This window comes from Polypterus senegalus, chromosome 3 (assembly GCF_016835505.1).
Source record: "Polypterus senegalus isolate Bchr_013 chromosome 3, ASM1683550v1, whole genome shotgun sequence".
Classification (NCBI taxonomy): Eukaryota; Metazoa; Chordata; class Cladistia; order Polypteriformes; family Polypteridae; genus Polypterus; species Polypterus senegalus.
This window is the reverse complement of record NC_053156.1, coordinates 277,175,752-277,194,115: the sequence shown is the minus strand read 5'-3', so window position 1 is coordinate 277,194,115 and position 18,364 is coordinate 277,175,752. Positions and strand designations below refer to the sequence as shown.

General features: G+C 40.4%; 1 protein-coding gene across 1 annotated transcript in view; it reads right to left on the bottom strand.

Annotated features, from left to right (window-relative positions):
* apobec2a (apolipoprotein B mRNA editing enzyme, catalytic polypeptide-like 2a) overlaps positions 1-14,516 on the bottom strand; it is a 34,367-nt gene extending 19,851 nt beyond the window's left edge. The window contains exon 1 of the mRNA XM_039749239.1: positions 14,282-14,516. Coding sequence (XP_039605173.1) covers positions 14,282-14,412 — 131 coding nt within the window. The 5' untranslated portion in view covers positions 14,413-14,516. The remainder of the gene's footprint in view (positions 1-14,281) is intronic.
* Between the last annotated feature and the right edge of the window lie 3,848 nt (positions 14,517-18,364).

Sequence of the window (18,364 nt, the reverse complement as noted above, 5' to 3'; positions counted from 1 at the left end):
TGCCTTTCATATTATCTATCTATCTATCTATCTATCTATCTATCTATCTATCTATCTATCTATCTATCTATCTATCTATCATACACCTCTAAGTCAACATTGGCTAAGGGACAAGTGTAATACTGTATGACGTATATATGAATGGAAAACAGTGTTCTGCTGTTATGGACTATTTTGCCATTTATTTTATTCACTTTTTTATTTATTTTTGTTTTAACTTGAGTAATTGTGTTTTGTTATTTTATTTTTGCATTGGAAAATTGCACCTAAATTTCATTGCACACTGTCTCATTGCTACGATGACATTAAAGATTTTGATTTGATTGATTTTAATTTGATTTACTTGTGCTGTCTGACACCAAAGAAAGAACTGAAAAAAAGAAAAGAAAATTTGTAAATCTACTACTAAAAGACACCATTTGGACAATGTCTAACATAACAAGCAAATCCACAGAAGTGAAAAGGGAAACAACTTCAAACTGTAACTGCAAAATAGTTGGAACTGTGTCCCTCAATCAAGGAAAGCTTGAACTTTGACATTAACATAGTCCAAGTCTGCTTTAGAAGACTTGTTATTCATCCTGGAACTTTCTGCAACAACTGGCAAGTGTAAAAATAATGTTCAGGCTTATCATTACATGAAGTCTTAACTAATGACTCAGAGACGAGGGGCACTGTATGTGAAGTCAGAGATGACCTCTGTAGTGTACACAGATGAGACAACTGGCTCACGCTCATAAAGTGGTTTCCTCGTCAGCGTGCATGTCATGGTGGTGTCTGAACATTTGACAGAAAGCTGCCTTTTTCAAGCTCGATGTAAAATGGTTGTACTTAGCATACTAGTGTGAGGTACAACTTTGTGATATTTCAGCTATTGGAATTTTATTATCTTTGGTTAAGTAACCTGGTCAGGTGGAGTGGAGCTCATGCCTGAGTCGGTGATGTTTTGTTGGATAGTGAAGCCTTCATGTTTAGTTTAGTGCCTTGTCTCCTGTCTTCTTCTAATTGGAGTTTTTGAAACATTGGCTCATTGAGATTTGCTTTACAGTAGTGTATCAATAGCCACCATATACAGTAAGTATCTCTCTTACATCTTTGCTAACAACTGGGCAGCAAACTGTAAATGAATAATGTTAGCAAAGAGACAGAATTAAGACGGGTAACTTCAGTGACAGTTTGCACAACATTTATCCTTTAACTATTAGGTCTCCATCAGCAGTGATGGGAACATCTAGTAAGATAGCTTGAGGTAGCAACCCTGGTGTGGTCTGGATTTTTTTAAAATTGGCCCAAGATCTGCACTTACATCAATATTAGGCCTCAGCAGCCTCAGCCACGCTCATTGCTTCTTCAAATTAACCTAACATTTCTACTTAGTTCCTCTGAAAATCTCTCAGCAAAAATATATTTGGTGGTTCTTTGTCTGTCTGTTGTGAATCTTAGTTTTGTAATCCTCTTGAATCCATTTCTGTTGCTTTTTTTTGGAATGTTATTTTGTTTTTCTTTAACTTTATGTTACCATTATTTTTTGTGATGTCATTGTGCTGCCATTTTGTGCTCATGTAATTCTTGTGTGAATTCATTGCATGGAATAGGATTTGTGGCATTGTATTGCATGAGTCCTCATTATCATCCATCCATCCATTATCCAACCTGCTATATCCTAACTACAGGGTCACGGGGGTCTGCTGGAGCCAATCCCAGCCAACATAGGGCGCAAGGTGGGAAACAAACCCCGGGCAGGGTGCCAGCCCACCGCAGGGCACACACACACACCCACACATCAAACAAACACTAGGGTTAATTTAGGATCGCCAATGTACCTAACCTGCATGTCTTTGGACTGTGGGAGGAAACTCACGCAGACACGGGGAGAACATGCAAACTCCACGCAGGGAGGACCCGCGAAGCAAAGCCAGGTCTCCATACTGCCAGGCAGCAGCATTACCCACTGCGCCACCGTGCTGCCCCCTCATGATTATGCAAAACAATGCCGTTCAACTAAACTTTGTCATAAAGACCTTCGTTTTAGTTGGTTGCTTAAGGAAAGGCGTTCATATACCTTTTGTTTTGATTTCCGTTGCGTTTTTCTCTCTGCGTGGTTTTTACTGGGGTGTCCAGCTCTGGTCCTGGAGGGCCCCAATGGCTGCAGGCTTTTATACTAACCCTTTTCAAACTTAGTGGCTAGTTTGTGCTGCTAATCAACTTAATTTAAATGATTTGCTATTAGGACTCGGACCCTTTAAATCAGGAGTGATTCATGTCAGTCATGGAGGTCCACAGTGGCTGCAGGTTTTTGTTCCAATAAAGTTCCTTAATGAGAATTCTGTCATTGCTGATGAAGCACTTATTGCTCAAGTGACATTTTCCTTCTTCATTTTATTTGTCTCTCTTGTTAAGATTTTGAATCCTTAATGTTTTATTTTAGTCTTAATCAGCTGCAGTCACTGTTTTTAATGGCTCCTTATTAGCAACTAGCTGTGTAAGCCTGTGCTGTAAAAAGCCCAGGGTCCTAGAAACTATTGAAATCATCAGAAAAAAAACTGAAATGTAGAGATGTCAGGTAATTGAAAGGGGCAACTCTGGACGTCTCTCTCTTAGGAGGATTCGTTTTGCCGATGTTCTCACCTCGCTTGTGCATTAGCGGTGGGAAGAGTAGTAAAAGGGATAGCGTTTTGCCCATTTTAGTGGCAAAGCGACTTTGTCTTTCTTCAGGGGTTTCGTTTTGCTGATGTGCTCGCCTCACTTGTGTTATTAGCGGCTAAGCGAGTTTTCTGTTTCCTCGGAGGCGCAGCCCTTACCCCGACACCACCTCTCACTTCCGTGCCGGACACACAGACACACTTCCACGCGTAGACATTTATATATAAGATAAGATGCAAATTACACAGGCATCAGCACTTCTCCATTTAGCCTTTTTCCATTTGTGTTTTCATCATGCGCAATTTCATTTAGTAAAATACTCCGAAGAAAACTGAAGAGAAAGTGAAGGACTGAGAATCTGTTTTACACTTCAAATAACTTCGATGACGCCATTAGAGATTTTAAGAATGACCTGACATGGCAGAGTTAAAACAATAACGAGTCATGAAAGTAAATAAGATACTCTATCTATATATATACTGTATGTTATTGGCAATAAGGTGAATGATGGCAATAACGTGACAGCCTTCCCAGAACAGTGGAGGCTGTTAGATACACAAAAGGGGTGACGGTAACTCCATATTAATGTTCATGGTTTTGGAATGAGATGTCCAACAAGCTCATATACTGTAAGTGTGATGGTCAAGTGTCCACAAACCTTTGGCCAAATGGTGTATACATGTACTGTATGTATGTTATTTGTATAGTACATCATGCTTTGAGTTGGCATTGATTGCTATTTTTTGTTTTACATTGTTATAATTGTGTAATGCATACTAAGATTTTCAATAGGAGTTCAAGCAACTAGTAAAACAATTAACTGAATTCTCTAAAAATCCTATACTTATAAAACGATGTTCTTGGTTAATCTGCAGTGGATTGACGTTCCATCTGGGGTTGGTTCCCACATTGCACCCAAAACGGCCTGGCTGGTCGTTGGACCTTCATGACCCTGAATTGAATAAGTGGGTTATATAATGGACAGATGAAAGCCCTCAGTTCTGCCATATCACTCAGTACATTTGTTCATACAACGCTGCTTTAATCCACAACAGAATCAGTTTGTATAAATGGGGCTACTGGGGTGTTACAAGGTGGTACAGTTCTTCGAGTGGTGGGAGCAGCAACACATTGTATCTGTGTCTTCTCCCATCCTTAGCCTCAACATACAGTTACATTCATCGCATTTATTTATTTGTTTATGTTGCTCCATTTTTCTCATTACTTGTTCAGTAATAGTAATAAACTCTTCATGTTTTCACACCAGGCAGTCCTGTCTAGAACTGGTCCTCTCTTTGTGCCTGATGCTGTTTTAGTTCAGAAAATGAATGGATGTTTCCTCCAGCTGCCTATCAGCTATTATTTAACTTTCAGTTAACTGTCATGGATGTGATTTGAGGATGTATTTTTCACTCAAACACCGCAAGTTACACTGTGTAGATTTAACACGTCGGTTATACTGGCCAATTGGGCAGAAAATATAAAGATATTCTGATTCTGGGAAGAAACTTGAGTTCAAAAGATGCACAAGGCCTGAACAAACTTATCTGGAGAGCCTGCTCCATCACAGGACTAAACCTGGACAGCCACACAAGTGGATGGTGACAAACCAGGAGGCCATCATGAAAAATCCCCCTCATTCCCTCCAGCAGGCGCTTTCATGGAGGACTTTTAGCCACAGACTCCTTCACCACTGTGTGCTAAGAAGTGCCTCTCAGCGTTTTTTTCTGATTGCCGCTGTGGGTACTAGATGTAGTGTTCATCTACTCACCACACCTTAACAAATAGTTTTAAAATGTTACTAGATAATATTGTCAAATTGTTTGCCAGTAGAAGGAAAAAAGTAGTGTCTGTCCTTTCTGTAGGCTATCTGCGTTTATACTGTTAGTGCGGTGACTGTTGCCAGTTCATGTACTTTTTATTTCTTGCCATTGTTATAAGGTATCCTTTCTGTACAATTTAAAGCTTTAAAAAAACCCTTTAGTCTTTATCTAAAATGACGTTCTTGCCAAAGATTTTGTGCAGATGGTCGTAAACTAGGAAGCGACTATAAATGGTTAGGAGGGCTCATCCTATCTGAAGTCTAACATTAGCAACCCTTGATAAAAGGCACTTGACTTGACCAATAGGGAGGCCCATTAGTCCCCAAAAGGCCATTCTTCTGTAAGCTGCAGGGAAATACTTCACTCAGCTCACCTTCTGTACGTTTCCAAAGCCTCTTTTATCAGGGTGTGGACTCCAAAATGAAATGATAAACTCTGACCCCCTGTGCAGTAATCTTGCTGGTTAGATAATGTCAGCTCAAAATTTCAGCATTTACCCCTTTTGTGCTCCTTATCATTCTTCTCAATGACTTCTTTACATGACCATCTATTTACATTTACATTTATTCACTTAGCTGACGCTTTTATCCAAAGTGACTTACAAAAGAGGTCAACATAATCGAATAAATATCAGTCTGAGGACTATGTGGGAACAAGTGTTACAGGACAAGGGTATACAATTGAAAGAGCTCTAAACCAGCAGAGCAACACAAAACTAATTGCTCTTACCTTAGTTACAAGAGCCTGTCATCAAAGCCATTATGAATTAGACACTCACAGAATAAGAGCTTTTCAAACACATCCTAAATCAACAAATCAGTCTGGAATGGAGGTGGGCAACTAGTTTCACCAGGTGGGAGCTTCAAATGAAAACAGTCACCTAACGGTGGCACCACCAGGTGCCATTCATTAGAAGTCCTGATTTGGCAAGAAGATGCACAGGGCCTTAGGACGGCCTATATATATATATATATATATATTTATATATATATATATATATATATATATATATATATATATATATATATATATATATATATATATATATATATATATATATATATATATATCTTTAATATATAAACGTCTATGCGTGGAAATGTGTGTGTCTGTCTGAGTGGCCCAGGATTTCAAGGCTACAGCATGAAGCACAAAGAAAGCGACTCTGTCACCAAAGTGATACCACCAAGAAAACTCGACTCGTACTCGGGACTTTTGAATTACAGGGAAGCCTTCTGTGCTACAATAACAGAGGAGTTGCTGACTTGGAGGCCCCAGATTCACAGCCAGCACATCCATCACATTTAGGCACATTTAGTAGAACTGTAAAATTCTAGAAGCCTATTGATTTTGGTCAGTATATCTCCAGTAACTTTGCTCTACACAGATGATCATTTTGCTTTTTTTATGCGCATTGGCCTGTAGTGTTTTACTCCTAAAATCATGGATTTATGTAGAAAAAGATATTTATGGAACCGCTCAGTTCCTTCTTAAGTTTGAACCTATGTCTGAATAAAAGGCATAAATGGATTTCTAAATTGTTCACTAAAAATGATTGTAAGCTTGATTCATATGTCAGTGGGCAGGATGGTAGCACCATCGCTACACTTGGGATATGGGTTCAAGTCCCTACCTGGCCACCACCCATGTTCACTTTACAATGTCTTTCCCTTTAATGGGTTTCTGTTTTGCTTATTATCCTATGTCTCTGGAAATAATTAATGTTGATGGAGTACAAATGTCTCACCGCGTAGTAAATATCAGGGGGGTTCAAAAGGGCGACCTCAATATAGAAAAAAAGTTTAAATTTCATCACAAAAATAACAGAAACTACGAGTATTAAAGTAATACTGCTCAAATACAATATAACCAAATTAATGAGTTTGTATAAAATATCAAATTGATCTACATATTGAATTGCCTTAAGAAGTGGTCAACTTAAAAGTCGGTCGCCTTAAAAGGCGGGTCAGCCTAGTTTATTCAGAATTGTTGCCAATTATGTAAGTAAATGTGTGCCAGTGTCAATTTTATGGTGTTCTGCCTTAAATCAGCACGCAGCGCAGGGTAGGTTCCTGTGTTATGCCCAATGCCCTGGGGCAGAGCTTACCCCCTGGGCAAAAGTGGACTCAGAAGATGGAGATATTTTTGGGGAATCTTGGGAACCCACCCATTTCCAAATCATACCCAAATTACCTGTTTTCTGATCTACAATTATTATTTTGTATTTTGGTGAACCCTTTATCTAAGGCAGTGGTCTCAAACGATCCCAGAGGGCCGCAGTGGCTGCAGGTTTTCATTCTAACCCTTTTTCTTAATTGGTGACCAGTTTTTGCTGCTAATTAATTTGTTTTCCTTTCATTTTAATTGACTTGTTTTTTTTACGATTTGTTCCCCTGAATTTCTTCATCGTTCCTCTGATTTGCTTCATTTCTTTCCTTACATGACACCCAAACAGAAATAAAATGTGACGTGAGTGAGCCAACAGAAGATCAGCTAATTCAGGGCGTCCAACCAATTTCACCCTAACCAGTTGCTTCATTAGGCGCTAATTCTTGTTGTTAATTAAATCTGTTCTTGAATTCCATGGCTTGTTGCTGCTCTCATTGTGCAATGGTAGACATTTCTAAAATTATTGACTTCCTCTTTTCTAAGAGTTCTTTTAAAATGTTTTATGGACCTGAGCAGATCAGCATTCCTGAGACCTTCATCTTTCTTTATTTTCAGATATTGTGTGGCAGACACATTTTGCTGATTATGTTTTGGCTCATTTTATATCTCATTATTGTTTGACTGCTAATTAAGGATAAAGAAACAATTGATGGGTCCGAGTCTTCAAGAACAAGTCAATTAAAATAATTCAAAAGAAGTTAAATGGCAGCAAAAAGGTCACTAATTAAGAAAAGGGTTAGAATGAAAACCTGCAGCCACTGCAGCCCTCCAGGGTTGGAGTTTGAGAACCCTGATCTAAGGTGACTTATAAAAGAGGACCACAGATAGGAGAAGTGACTTGCTCAGTGATGCAGAAGTGGGACCAGATTGTCAGTCCTTTGGTTGAAAGTCCAATGGCTGGATCACAATCAGTGGCGTAGCGTACTGGGGGCGGCAGGGGCGGTTCGCCCCCGGGCGGCACTTTTAGGGAGTGGCAAAGAATTACTGTATATTTTAGTCTTTTAAATGGAAATACCTAAATAAGGGGGCGGCGAAATTTTCCTCCGCCCCGGGCGGCTGACACCCACGCTTCACCACTGACCACAATGCTACACTGCCAGTAGTGCAAAGCAGAGGTTGTAGAACTTGTTTTTTAAATTGACTTCAGATTTAATTTTAGCGAAAACAAAATATATCCATGTTGTGATTTTCAGCATTAGAATCTTTGTTTTTTTTAAATGCAGGTCTAGGAACATTAACATTATCTATAAAAAATATTTAACATTTACTTTCTAGCTCATCCATATCTTTTTCTTATTATCGAAATCCATCCATCCTTTTTCTACATCTGGTTTTATGGTAGAAGCACAAGATAGTAACTACAACTGGACAGGATGTCACTCTAGTGTATGGCACGCGGTGATAATCCACTCTGGCATACGCCAACAGAACCTGCCCTGGACAGGATGCCAGAAAGACACTCACACCACCATAGACTCACATCAACCCCTGAGCAGGACATCCAGCACAGTTTATCACAAAACTGCTGAACCAAACCTGGACAGAATACCAAGCCAGTGCGTGACACATTCACATTGTCCCTGAACAAAGTGCCAGTGCACTACATGGCATAATGCTTCACATACCCACAGAGATAAACCTGTACTGGGCACCGATAGCATTGCAGGGCACACTCTCACATGTATCCACAGGATCAGCCATGATAGCAAGGCCAATGCACTGCATAAAATACCTAGAAAACCAGCCCTAGATTGGGACAAATGCAATGAACCATCCTTGCTCAGGATAGCAGTCCATCACAGGGCAGACAGTCACACTCACTCATTAAAACATCAGACAAACTGGACGAGAACAGGCCATTCAGCCCATCAAAACTCACCTGTCCTATCCACTTAATTCTTTAAATGACATCAAGTCGCATTTTGAAGGTCCCTAAAGTCCTACTGCCCACCTCACTACTTGGTAACGTGTTCCATGTGTCTGTGGTCCTCTGTATGGACAAATCTAAAATATTCAGTTAGCCAATAGGAACATTGAAAATCCGAGGTAAATGTGCAAGGGTCGAAAATGCAAACGACATACAGACAAATGAACAAGCTGGTAATCCATGGAGCTGTGCAGCTGCAGCACTAAACACCGTGCTACTGAAACAGAAGAGGTGAATAGCGAAATTATATGTAAATGCGCATAAAGAGAAATAACTGAGGGCAACATGCCCTGTCCATTTTATGCAATGTCTTTTAATATCATTCACTTTAATCTGTATATATATATAAACAAGTCAATGTACGTGTGTGTGTATGTATGGATGTTCCAGCATCACTTGATGAAGTGATTTTCATGAAACTTGGTACACATGTTTCTCATTGGTCAACTGAAAATACTGTAGGGTGAAATCAACCCTCACCCACCCACTTCTGGGCAAGGTGGGGGGATGATCTTACGGTCTTGTATGTCTGTGATCATCCATTTGACACTCGGAACGACCACCAGAGGGCGAACTGGAGGTGACTGCCAGCGTTCTTTATGTTTGAGCTCCACTGTGCGCCTGTTGCTTTTAAAATTAAAGATTTGGCCATTTCCGAGCATTAACTGGATGATAACATACATACAAGGCCACAAGACAAGCACATTAGTGAGTCTTCATTGTTATTTTTATTTTTAAAGTTGTTTTTTTTTTTAATTATATTTTTCTCAAACAATTAAAAAAAAAAAACACTTTATTTTCCTCCTGGACAATACTGGGTATTTCAGCTAGTGAAAAATATGTGTGAGAGACAATCCTGGAAAGTTAGTTAATGTTTAAATTTGCATAATTGTTTAGCTAGAACAGAATGTTAGTTTTAAATAGCTGTATAGATACTGGAAGATTCTCTTTTTATGCCCTATAAGCTAAAATGTTAATGGAATGTTTTTAACGCTCTGGCAAATTTCCAATGTTAACAAAAGAATAAGCTCAGATAGAATGATGGATTACTTGCAAATGAAAAGATACCAAGCAATACAATTTTCGGACCAGGTGTCATATATATGTGCTAAAATACATTGGCTTGATATACAGTAAAAATCCATACAGTAATTTAAAGAAATGTAGGATGCCAGATGCACACTCACACCACAATAGGCTCACATCAACCCCTGAGCAGGACATCCAGCACAGTTTGTCACAAAACTGCTCAACTCATTTTGAAACTGAAACGTCATAAGCAATAAGTTATTTTTGTGGGTATTATCAAATTTCTTCTTCCTTTCAATTTCAGTAAAAGTTTTAAAAATGAAGATACTTGCACTATGGAATTGTTTGTGTATGCGTCAGATGCAAAAAGTAGGCATCAGTGCTTGAACCTTAGGTGTAGAATTAACGCAGCTATAGTACCTTTTAACTAAGGAGACACTGAAAGGTGGTCTTAATTAATTCAAAAGAAGTTAAATAGCAGCAAACATAAAAGCATAACAGGTCACTAATTAAGAAAAGGGTTAGAATGAAAGCCTTTTAATTAATTTATTGTTTGTCATGCCAGCAGTGGGCTGACGCTCTGTCCAGGGTTGGTTTCTGTGTTATGCCTAAGGCTCCCCAGATAGGCCTCAGTCCTGGGTTACACAATTAATATATGGATGTCAATACTCCCTCCACCCAGAAATTATATTTTAATATTTTTGTTTGTAGTTTCTTCTGATGATTCTTTTTTAAGAAGAATCTGGATGAGATATTTGGACAGCTTACTATTAGCTAAATAAACAGGCTTAATGGACTGAATGGTCTCCTCTCATTTGTCAGATTTCTCATGCATTCTTATTTATGGCCAATAAAAATCTCATGTTTTCACATAGAATGAGAGAAAAAAAGTTAATACTGTAATAGACACTAATGATGACCCGTGTTATACAACAGCAAACGTGAAAAAGTATATGGAAAATATTAAAAATGATCACGTTACTTGTGTTGAATAATCCACATGTCTTTCATCCAGTAGTCTACTCATAACATTCAAAACATGTGCTTTTTCTTATTAAAATATTATTAACAGTTACTCTGGGAAAGGAAGTGTTCATCTTAAACAGGAAGACGCCTCCCCACAATTCTGTGGCTTTGACTTAAGAACAGGACTCTTGACCACTGAATGAGGGGACATTTGCGTCTTCAGTTCAAAAGCACTGTATTATAGGAATGAGTTTTCCCAGTTTATGATGAATTTAGCCTTTCTTGGAAATAACTTAATAATATATATATTAGCAAATAATGCAAGTGTTTACGCATAAGACTGAATAACTGACATGTGGATTATGCAACATTTTTTCATTATTCCATGAATGTTTTTCACGTTGTTTGCCATTGTTCAGCCCTGTTCACCAATAGAACCAGTTACGGTATATCCTAAACTTTTTTCTTTTGTTCAACATCCATCCATCCATCTATTATTCAATCAGGGTCACAGGGGTCTGCTGGAGTCTTGTTCAACATGAAAGCACAAAATTACATTTTTTTGTTGCCCATCACTACAAACCACATGAGGTAAGTAGCCTATAACACACTACCATTTTTAGCTGGAGTGTTCCTTTAATGTGCATTTTTCTTTGACGCGTATACAGTCTCACTAATCTGTTCTGGGGCTGAGGAAGTGGAGAGAAAGTTAGAAGAATGAATAAGGGCCATGTTCTCCCCGTGTCTGCGTGGGTTTCCTCCCACAGTCCAAAGACATGCAGGTTAGGTGCATTGGCGATTCTAAATTGTCCCTAGTGTGTGCTTGGTGTGTGTGTGTGCCCTGCTCTGGGCTGGCACCCTGCCTGGGGTTTGTTTCCTGCCTTGCGCCCTGTGTTGGCTTGGATTGGCTCCAGCAGACCCCCGTGACCCTGTAGTTAGGATATAGTGGGTTGGATAATGGATGGATGGATTAATAAGGGCTTTGGAAGACAGAGGGTTGAAGATAAATAAGAAGACAAAATATATGAGGTGTAATGATGATCAGGATTCAGAAGTTATCTTGCAGGGAGAACTATTGATAAGAATGGATACGTTTAAATATCTGAGATCAGTGGCATCTTGGAAAACAAGATACAGAGAGATATGTCCATAGAGCACAGTGTGGATGGAACAATTGGAAGAAGGCATCAGGAGTATCGTGCAATCAAAGAATTAAGGAGAAGGTTAAAGGTGAGGTTTATAAGACAGAGGGGAGACCAGCAGTGATGTATGGAGCTGAGACGTGGGCAGTAAAGGGAGAGCTGGGAAAGAAGTTAGATGTGGCGGAAATGAGAATGTTGAGATGATTGTGTGGAGTTACAGGAAAAAGGGCCAGAACAAGAAATGAGACAATCAGAGGTACAACAAAAGCATGAGGGACATCAGAGAAAGGACACAAAAGTAGGCTGAAGTGGTATGGACATGTAATGAAGAGAGGCAATGAAAATGTGGGGTAAAGAGTGATGGGAACAGAAGTACAGGGGAAGAGAAAGTGAGGGAGGCCAAAGCAGAGATGGATGGATAAAGTAAAAGAAGATCTGAAAGAAAAGGATCTGACTGGTGAGAAGGTGCAGAACCGAGCTGTTTGGAGAAGGTTGATCAGGAACATCAACCCCATATAGAAGTGAAAGAAGATGAAGAGGAAGTTGAACTTCTGCTCTGCTTTCCTTAAAGACATCTTTTTTTTCTTGAAATTTTTCTTTAAAATTTTCAGTGTTCATAACAGTTTAAAGCTCTAAAAGTGTCAAAAAGAGCAAACAATTTCATTATAAGAAACCAACCCTCACTGATGCTTACAATAACTCTTCCTATCCATTTTCCAAACTTGCTTGATTCATAACAGGTTCATGTAGAGACAGAATCTAAACAGGCAGGAAGCAATTGTGAATCTGATGGTAGTCAGGGTTATGACTTAATCAGTTTTCATGTGGTGAGCGTGGTAATGCGCTGTACTCTCCCGGACTCCCTCTGTCTCTCTCCGTTTAACTCCACGTTCTGGAAGGTGCAGCACAAAAGAAGAAATGAATCCTAAAGAGGATGCCGGTCAATGGTGCCATTTTGCGGCCAAGCTTATCAGTGCACCAACAGACTGTTTGGTAGCTAACCCATGCGGCTGGGTGCCATCTTTATCATCTGCGCTCTGGGGAAATGTCTAATTCGCCTTAATGGGGGTGCCGGCCCTGATTGCAGGGCACGGTCATTCATCCATCTGTCTTCTGAACCTGCTTAATCTGTGAACATTGAAGCCTATCCTGGCAGCATCAGGCATAAGACCGGACCCAGTTCTGAGTGGGAGGCCAGTCCATTGCAGGACAAACTCTCACACACACACACACACACATAAATATCGCACCACTCTACCTAATTTGGGCATTTCTGGGAACCAGGACTAACCCTAACTGCACAATGAAAACCGACATGGGCACAGGTGGTGTGTGCAAACTGTAGCACTGAAGCGTATTAAAACAGTAGCATGTGAGCCTGTGGGTACCCACCTGTTAGCGCTGAATGTTCTTGATGCGCACTGGAATGACACTCCATTGTGATATTTTTGCTTTGTTTTAGGATGCCATTAGTATGTTTTGGAGATGGCATGGTGGTGCAGTGGTCAATGCTGCTGCCTCACAAATCCTGCCTACTTGGTCCAGATCCCATGTTCTTATGTCCGGGTGGCTTTTTCTCTTTGTATTCCACTATTTTTCTGCCCACATTCCCAGAGAAATGCAACTTGTGTGAGTGTTATTACTTCTAAATGTTTGAAGAAAACCCCACCGATCAGCTCCTTAATAGAAAACTTCAAGGAACTTTTTGTCCTTTAGTATGATGAGTGCATCTACGGCACTTAAGAATTATTTCTACTCAAAGTCTTTGGATGTTTTTCTTTTTTTTTTAGCGACTATTGCTTATGCGCTCCCACCGTGTTTTGCTTTTTGCACCAATGCTTATTAAGGAAATGTGAAGACCATACGTGAAGATTAAACTTTAACGGGTGCTGTCTATAATGCCCTATGCTGTTTTCCGTTGCTTATTGATGACTTTGTGTCTTCAAACTATACAAAAAAGACCCTATTAATTGTAGACGAATATATTTTACTTTTATCCTTTGCAAAATATGAAAGCTGTACTCAGAAACAGGGGCAGCAAGGTGATGCAGTAAGACTCACACCTCACGGATGCAGCTTTCAAGTTCCCATTCCAATTAAATGCAATTAAAATTTGACAAATTACTAATCACATAGCGTATACACATGAAGATACACTTTTATTTAAAGGCACAATAAAACAAAGCAGTTCCACCCTGATTAACATTAACAGAACCTGACCATATCCGTCCGTTCATATTATTGTTGAGCTTAGGCCGATTGACATCATAGGAGAAGGTGAGTATGGCTGTGCGTGTGTGAGTAGCCCGCACTGGACGGGTGCTGTGTTGAAGGCTACTGGGATAGGCAATGGGCCCACGAACCCTGAACTGGGTCTAAGAACGTCATGCTATGTTCTGAACACACAGAGAGCACTGAACGACTGAGTACTCTCTCTCATTTTGCGTCTTCTGTTTAAATCAAACTGTCCTGCAGTGAGACATCGCCGCTCTAAATGGCTCACATCCAACACGCACTGTACACGGCCAGGTTAGCTGAGGGCCCTTGCTGATGACCCCCAGCTGACTTAGCGCTTAACTCACCCAGAGATGATTTCAAAAGGAGGCAACTCCATGGGCTCCACTTGGTTCTCCGAGTTCTCCTGGTTCTCTCCATTCTCTTTCTTCTCCTCATTGTTGGTGGGTTGCTCCTGTCCGTTTGCCTTCTCTGCCATGTTTGAGTTTTTCAGGGACTGAGGGCAGATAACTGCTGGTGGAAGTGGAATGGTCGGCAGGCAGAGTGAGAGAGACAGTATTGGGCAGCTGCTGACGGCTATCTGTGAACTTCTAAAATAGGCACAGAGTGGGGGTGGGGGTGTGTGTGTGGGGGGTCAGAGATAGTTGATACTGAGACTTGGGAATGTGCTGGGACTCCAGCCTGAGTGGAGGCCATTTGTGTCTTTGGCAGGGAGATAAGCGGCCTCGTCTGGCGAAACAGTGTGAGAAGTTTGGGGGGTGGGTTGCCCTCCATGAGATCAATCTACATTTGGGCCTCATTCATGTATCCTCTGGGAGTGTTAAGATGGCCTGTTATGTATGATGAGGTGCCACCAGTAAAGGGTTAGCCTAAACAAACAACCCCAAGGTGCAAATTCTTCACTGCATTTCCTTTAGTAAGTTCATTTTTTAAGATTTCAGAAAAGACACACATTTTAGGGCAGCACATTGGCCCAGTGGTTAGCATCATTTCTTCATTGATCAAGCATCCTGGTCATTATCTATTTGCATGTTCACTACACATCCATATGGGGCCTTATCTGCAGAGTCAAAAATCTGGATTTAGGCTAACTGATTATTCAAAACTAGCCCAGTAGATGTGAGTGGGCCTTCTGATTGACTGATTTTGTTGGGTTGGCTCCTGCTTTGTGTCCAGGATAGACCCCGGCCCTCCTTGAGCTTGAAGTGGATAAAGCAGGTTACAAAACGTACATATTAATTTCAGCTGTCAGTTGAACTTGAACATACAGACCACAGGTCCCAGTTTGTGTTGTGTCAGCGAGTGCAGCGTTCTCTAAGAATAAACAGCTGAGACAACGTTTTCAAAAGGGTCATAGAGTTAGCTGAGACTTGGACAAGCATGTCACACAGGGCCCTCTGAACAACAGTAAGATGAGAAGATTGAGGGGGACAAAATGACCTCAGGGCCTACAGGCATAAATCTGTTCTTCAAAAGCACCATGGAATCATGAGGAAGGCCAGTGCAGAATGTCAGGGTATATAGCGCCTGGATGTGTGGAGTACAAGTCACAGGAGGTTCTGCTCAATCTTTATAACACACTGGTGAGGCCTCATCTTCAGAATATCAGTGTATATAGCGCCTTGATGTGTGGAGTACAAGTCACAGGAGGTTCTGCTCAACCTTTATAACACACTGGTGAGGCCTCATCTACAGAATGTCAGGTTATATAGCGCCTTGATGTGTGGAGTACAAGTCCAAGGAGGTTCTGCTCAACCTTTATAACACACTGGTGAGGCCTCATCTACAGAATGTCAGGTTATATAGCGCCTTGATGTGTGGAGTACAAGTCCAAGGAGGTTCTGCTCAACCTTTATAACACACTGGTGAGGCCTCATCGTGAGAATATCAGGTTATATAGCACCTTGATGTGTGGAGTACAAGTCACAGGAGGTTCTGCTCAAGCTTTACAACCCACTGGTGAGGCCTCATCGTCAGAATATCAGGTTATATAGCGCCTTGATGTATGGAGTACAAGTCACAGGAGGTTCTGCTCAACCTTTATAACAAACTGGTGAGGCCTCATCTGGAGTTCTCTGTACAGTTTTGGTCTTCAGGTTACAAAAAGGACATAACAGCACTAGAAAATGTCCAGAGAAGAGCGACCAGGCTGATTACAGGACTACAGGGGATGAGTTATGAGGAAAGATTAAAAGAGCTGAGCCTTTACAGTTTAAACAAAAGAAGATTAAGAGGAGACATGATTGACATGTTTAACTTTTTGAAGGCAATGAGCACAGTGGATCGAGAGTGTTACTTTAAAATGAATTCATCAAGAACACGGGGACACAGTTGGAAACTTGTTAAAGGTAAATTTCACACAAACATTAGGACGTTTTTCTTCACACAGAGAAATGCAGGCACTTGGAATGAGTGACCAAATTGTGTGAGAAGAAGTGAGAATTTAGGAACTTTTAAAACTTGACGATGTTATTTTGGAAGAATTAAGTGGATAGGACTGGCAAGCTTCGTTGGGCTGATTGGCCTGTTCTTTTCTAGATTGTTCTTATATTCTAATGCATAGAACATAAGAAGAAAAGGGAAACCATTCATCCATTTGTTACTTGTTTGATTATCATAGAGCTAAATGTCCCAAAATCTCAGCCAGATTCTTCTTACACTGCATAACTCCATTGCTTGTTCTAGACTCCCACAGTGAAAAATCATCTGAATGAACATCTCCCTTTGTATTCATGACATAATTAAGCATTTATGAAATCCTGTCAGCTCAACTCTACTGATACCCTTGAGTCTTTTGAAGATGTCAGCCAGATCTTCAAGTAGCCTTCCCTTAGCCTGTCAGAGTAGGACTGGTGACCTATAGAGTTGTTTCCTGCCTTGTGCCTAATGGTACTGAGGTGGGCTCTGGCCTTTCCCTGGCCATGAGGTGTATTGCATGGGTTTGATAATGGATGTATGGATAGCCTCCTGCATGACTTGCTAATGTAAGACTAAATAGAAGAAGAGGCACAGACTGCTGCTCTTATTTATTTTTTTCTCCAGCCTTTGGAGTTTTTTTTTTGTTTTTTCTGTCCACCCTGGCCATCGGACCTTACTCTTATTCTATGTTAATTAATGTTGACTTATGTTTATCTTTTATTGTGTCTTCAATTTCTCTATTCATTTTGTAAAGCACTTTGAGCTACATTTTTTTGTATGAATATGTGCTATATAAATAAATGTTGATTGATTGATTGATTGACACTTCTCTTAAGGCTGTGCTCAATTTGACGACTTTATCTTAAGAAATCTGAGGCTATCAGTAGCGCACTCCCATGAAGCCGGTCACATAATGTGATGTGTCAAGTGACTTGCTCCATCTAGTCCATGACTTGCTCCAAACAAATCAAGCAGCGTCTGAAAACAGCTGCAGTAAAGGCCTGGCAAAGCATCACTAGGATGGAAACCCAGCACTGGGAGAAGGCCATGGGTTCGGACTTCAGGCATGTAAAGGATTTTTAACTGAATATTGAAAACAATCATTATATTTATGATTCTGTTATTTTGTCAAAATAGATTTGAGCTCCTGAAAATAGGGGGACCATTTATAAAAATGGCTGTCATTCCTAAACAGCTCATGTGATATTTTTGGTAAACCCCTTAAATTAAAACTGAAAGTCAATACTTTAATCACATAATGATTGCGTAATTTCAAATCAATTATTGTGGCATACAGTGCCAAAATTATGAAAATTGTGTCACTGTCAAAATAATTATGGACTTGAATGTATCTAACAGGTATGCTGAGTTCTTCTGCAATTTCTATTTCCATTCTGTCATGGCAGTAAAGCATGAAATGTAATGTGGCCTTTAGGTTGATTGGTGACTCCGTGATTGGTTTAATTTTATTCATTCTAACTTCACTGATTTTTTACCTTATTGGATTGGCAGCACGGTGGTGCAGTGGGTGGCGCTGCTGCCTCGCAGTAAGTAGACCTAGGTTTGCTTCCCAGGTCCTCCCTGCGTCGAGTTTGCATGTTCTCCCCGTGTCTGCGTGGGTTTCCTCTGGGTGCTCCGGTTTCTTCCCACAGTCCGAAGACATGCAAGTTAGGTGGACTGCCGATTTTAAATTGTCCCTAGTGTGTGCTTGGTGTGTGTGTGTGTGTGTGTGCACACCTTGCAGTGGGCTGGTGCCCTGCCTGGAGTTTGTTTCCTGCCTTGTGCCCTGTGTTGGCTGGGATTGGCTCCGGCAGACCCCTGTGACCCTGTTAGGATATAGCAGGTTGGATAATGGATGGATGGAGGATTATTTTTCTATCTATCACATAGTGCCTAATCTATCATTGTATCATGTCTTTCTTGTCTTTATATAGTGCCTTTCACTTCTATCTATCTATCTATCTATCTATCTATCTATCTATCTATCTATCTATCTATCTATCTATCTATCT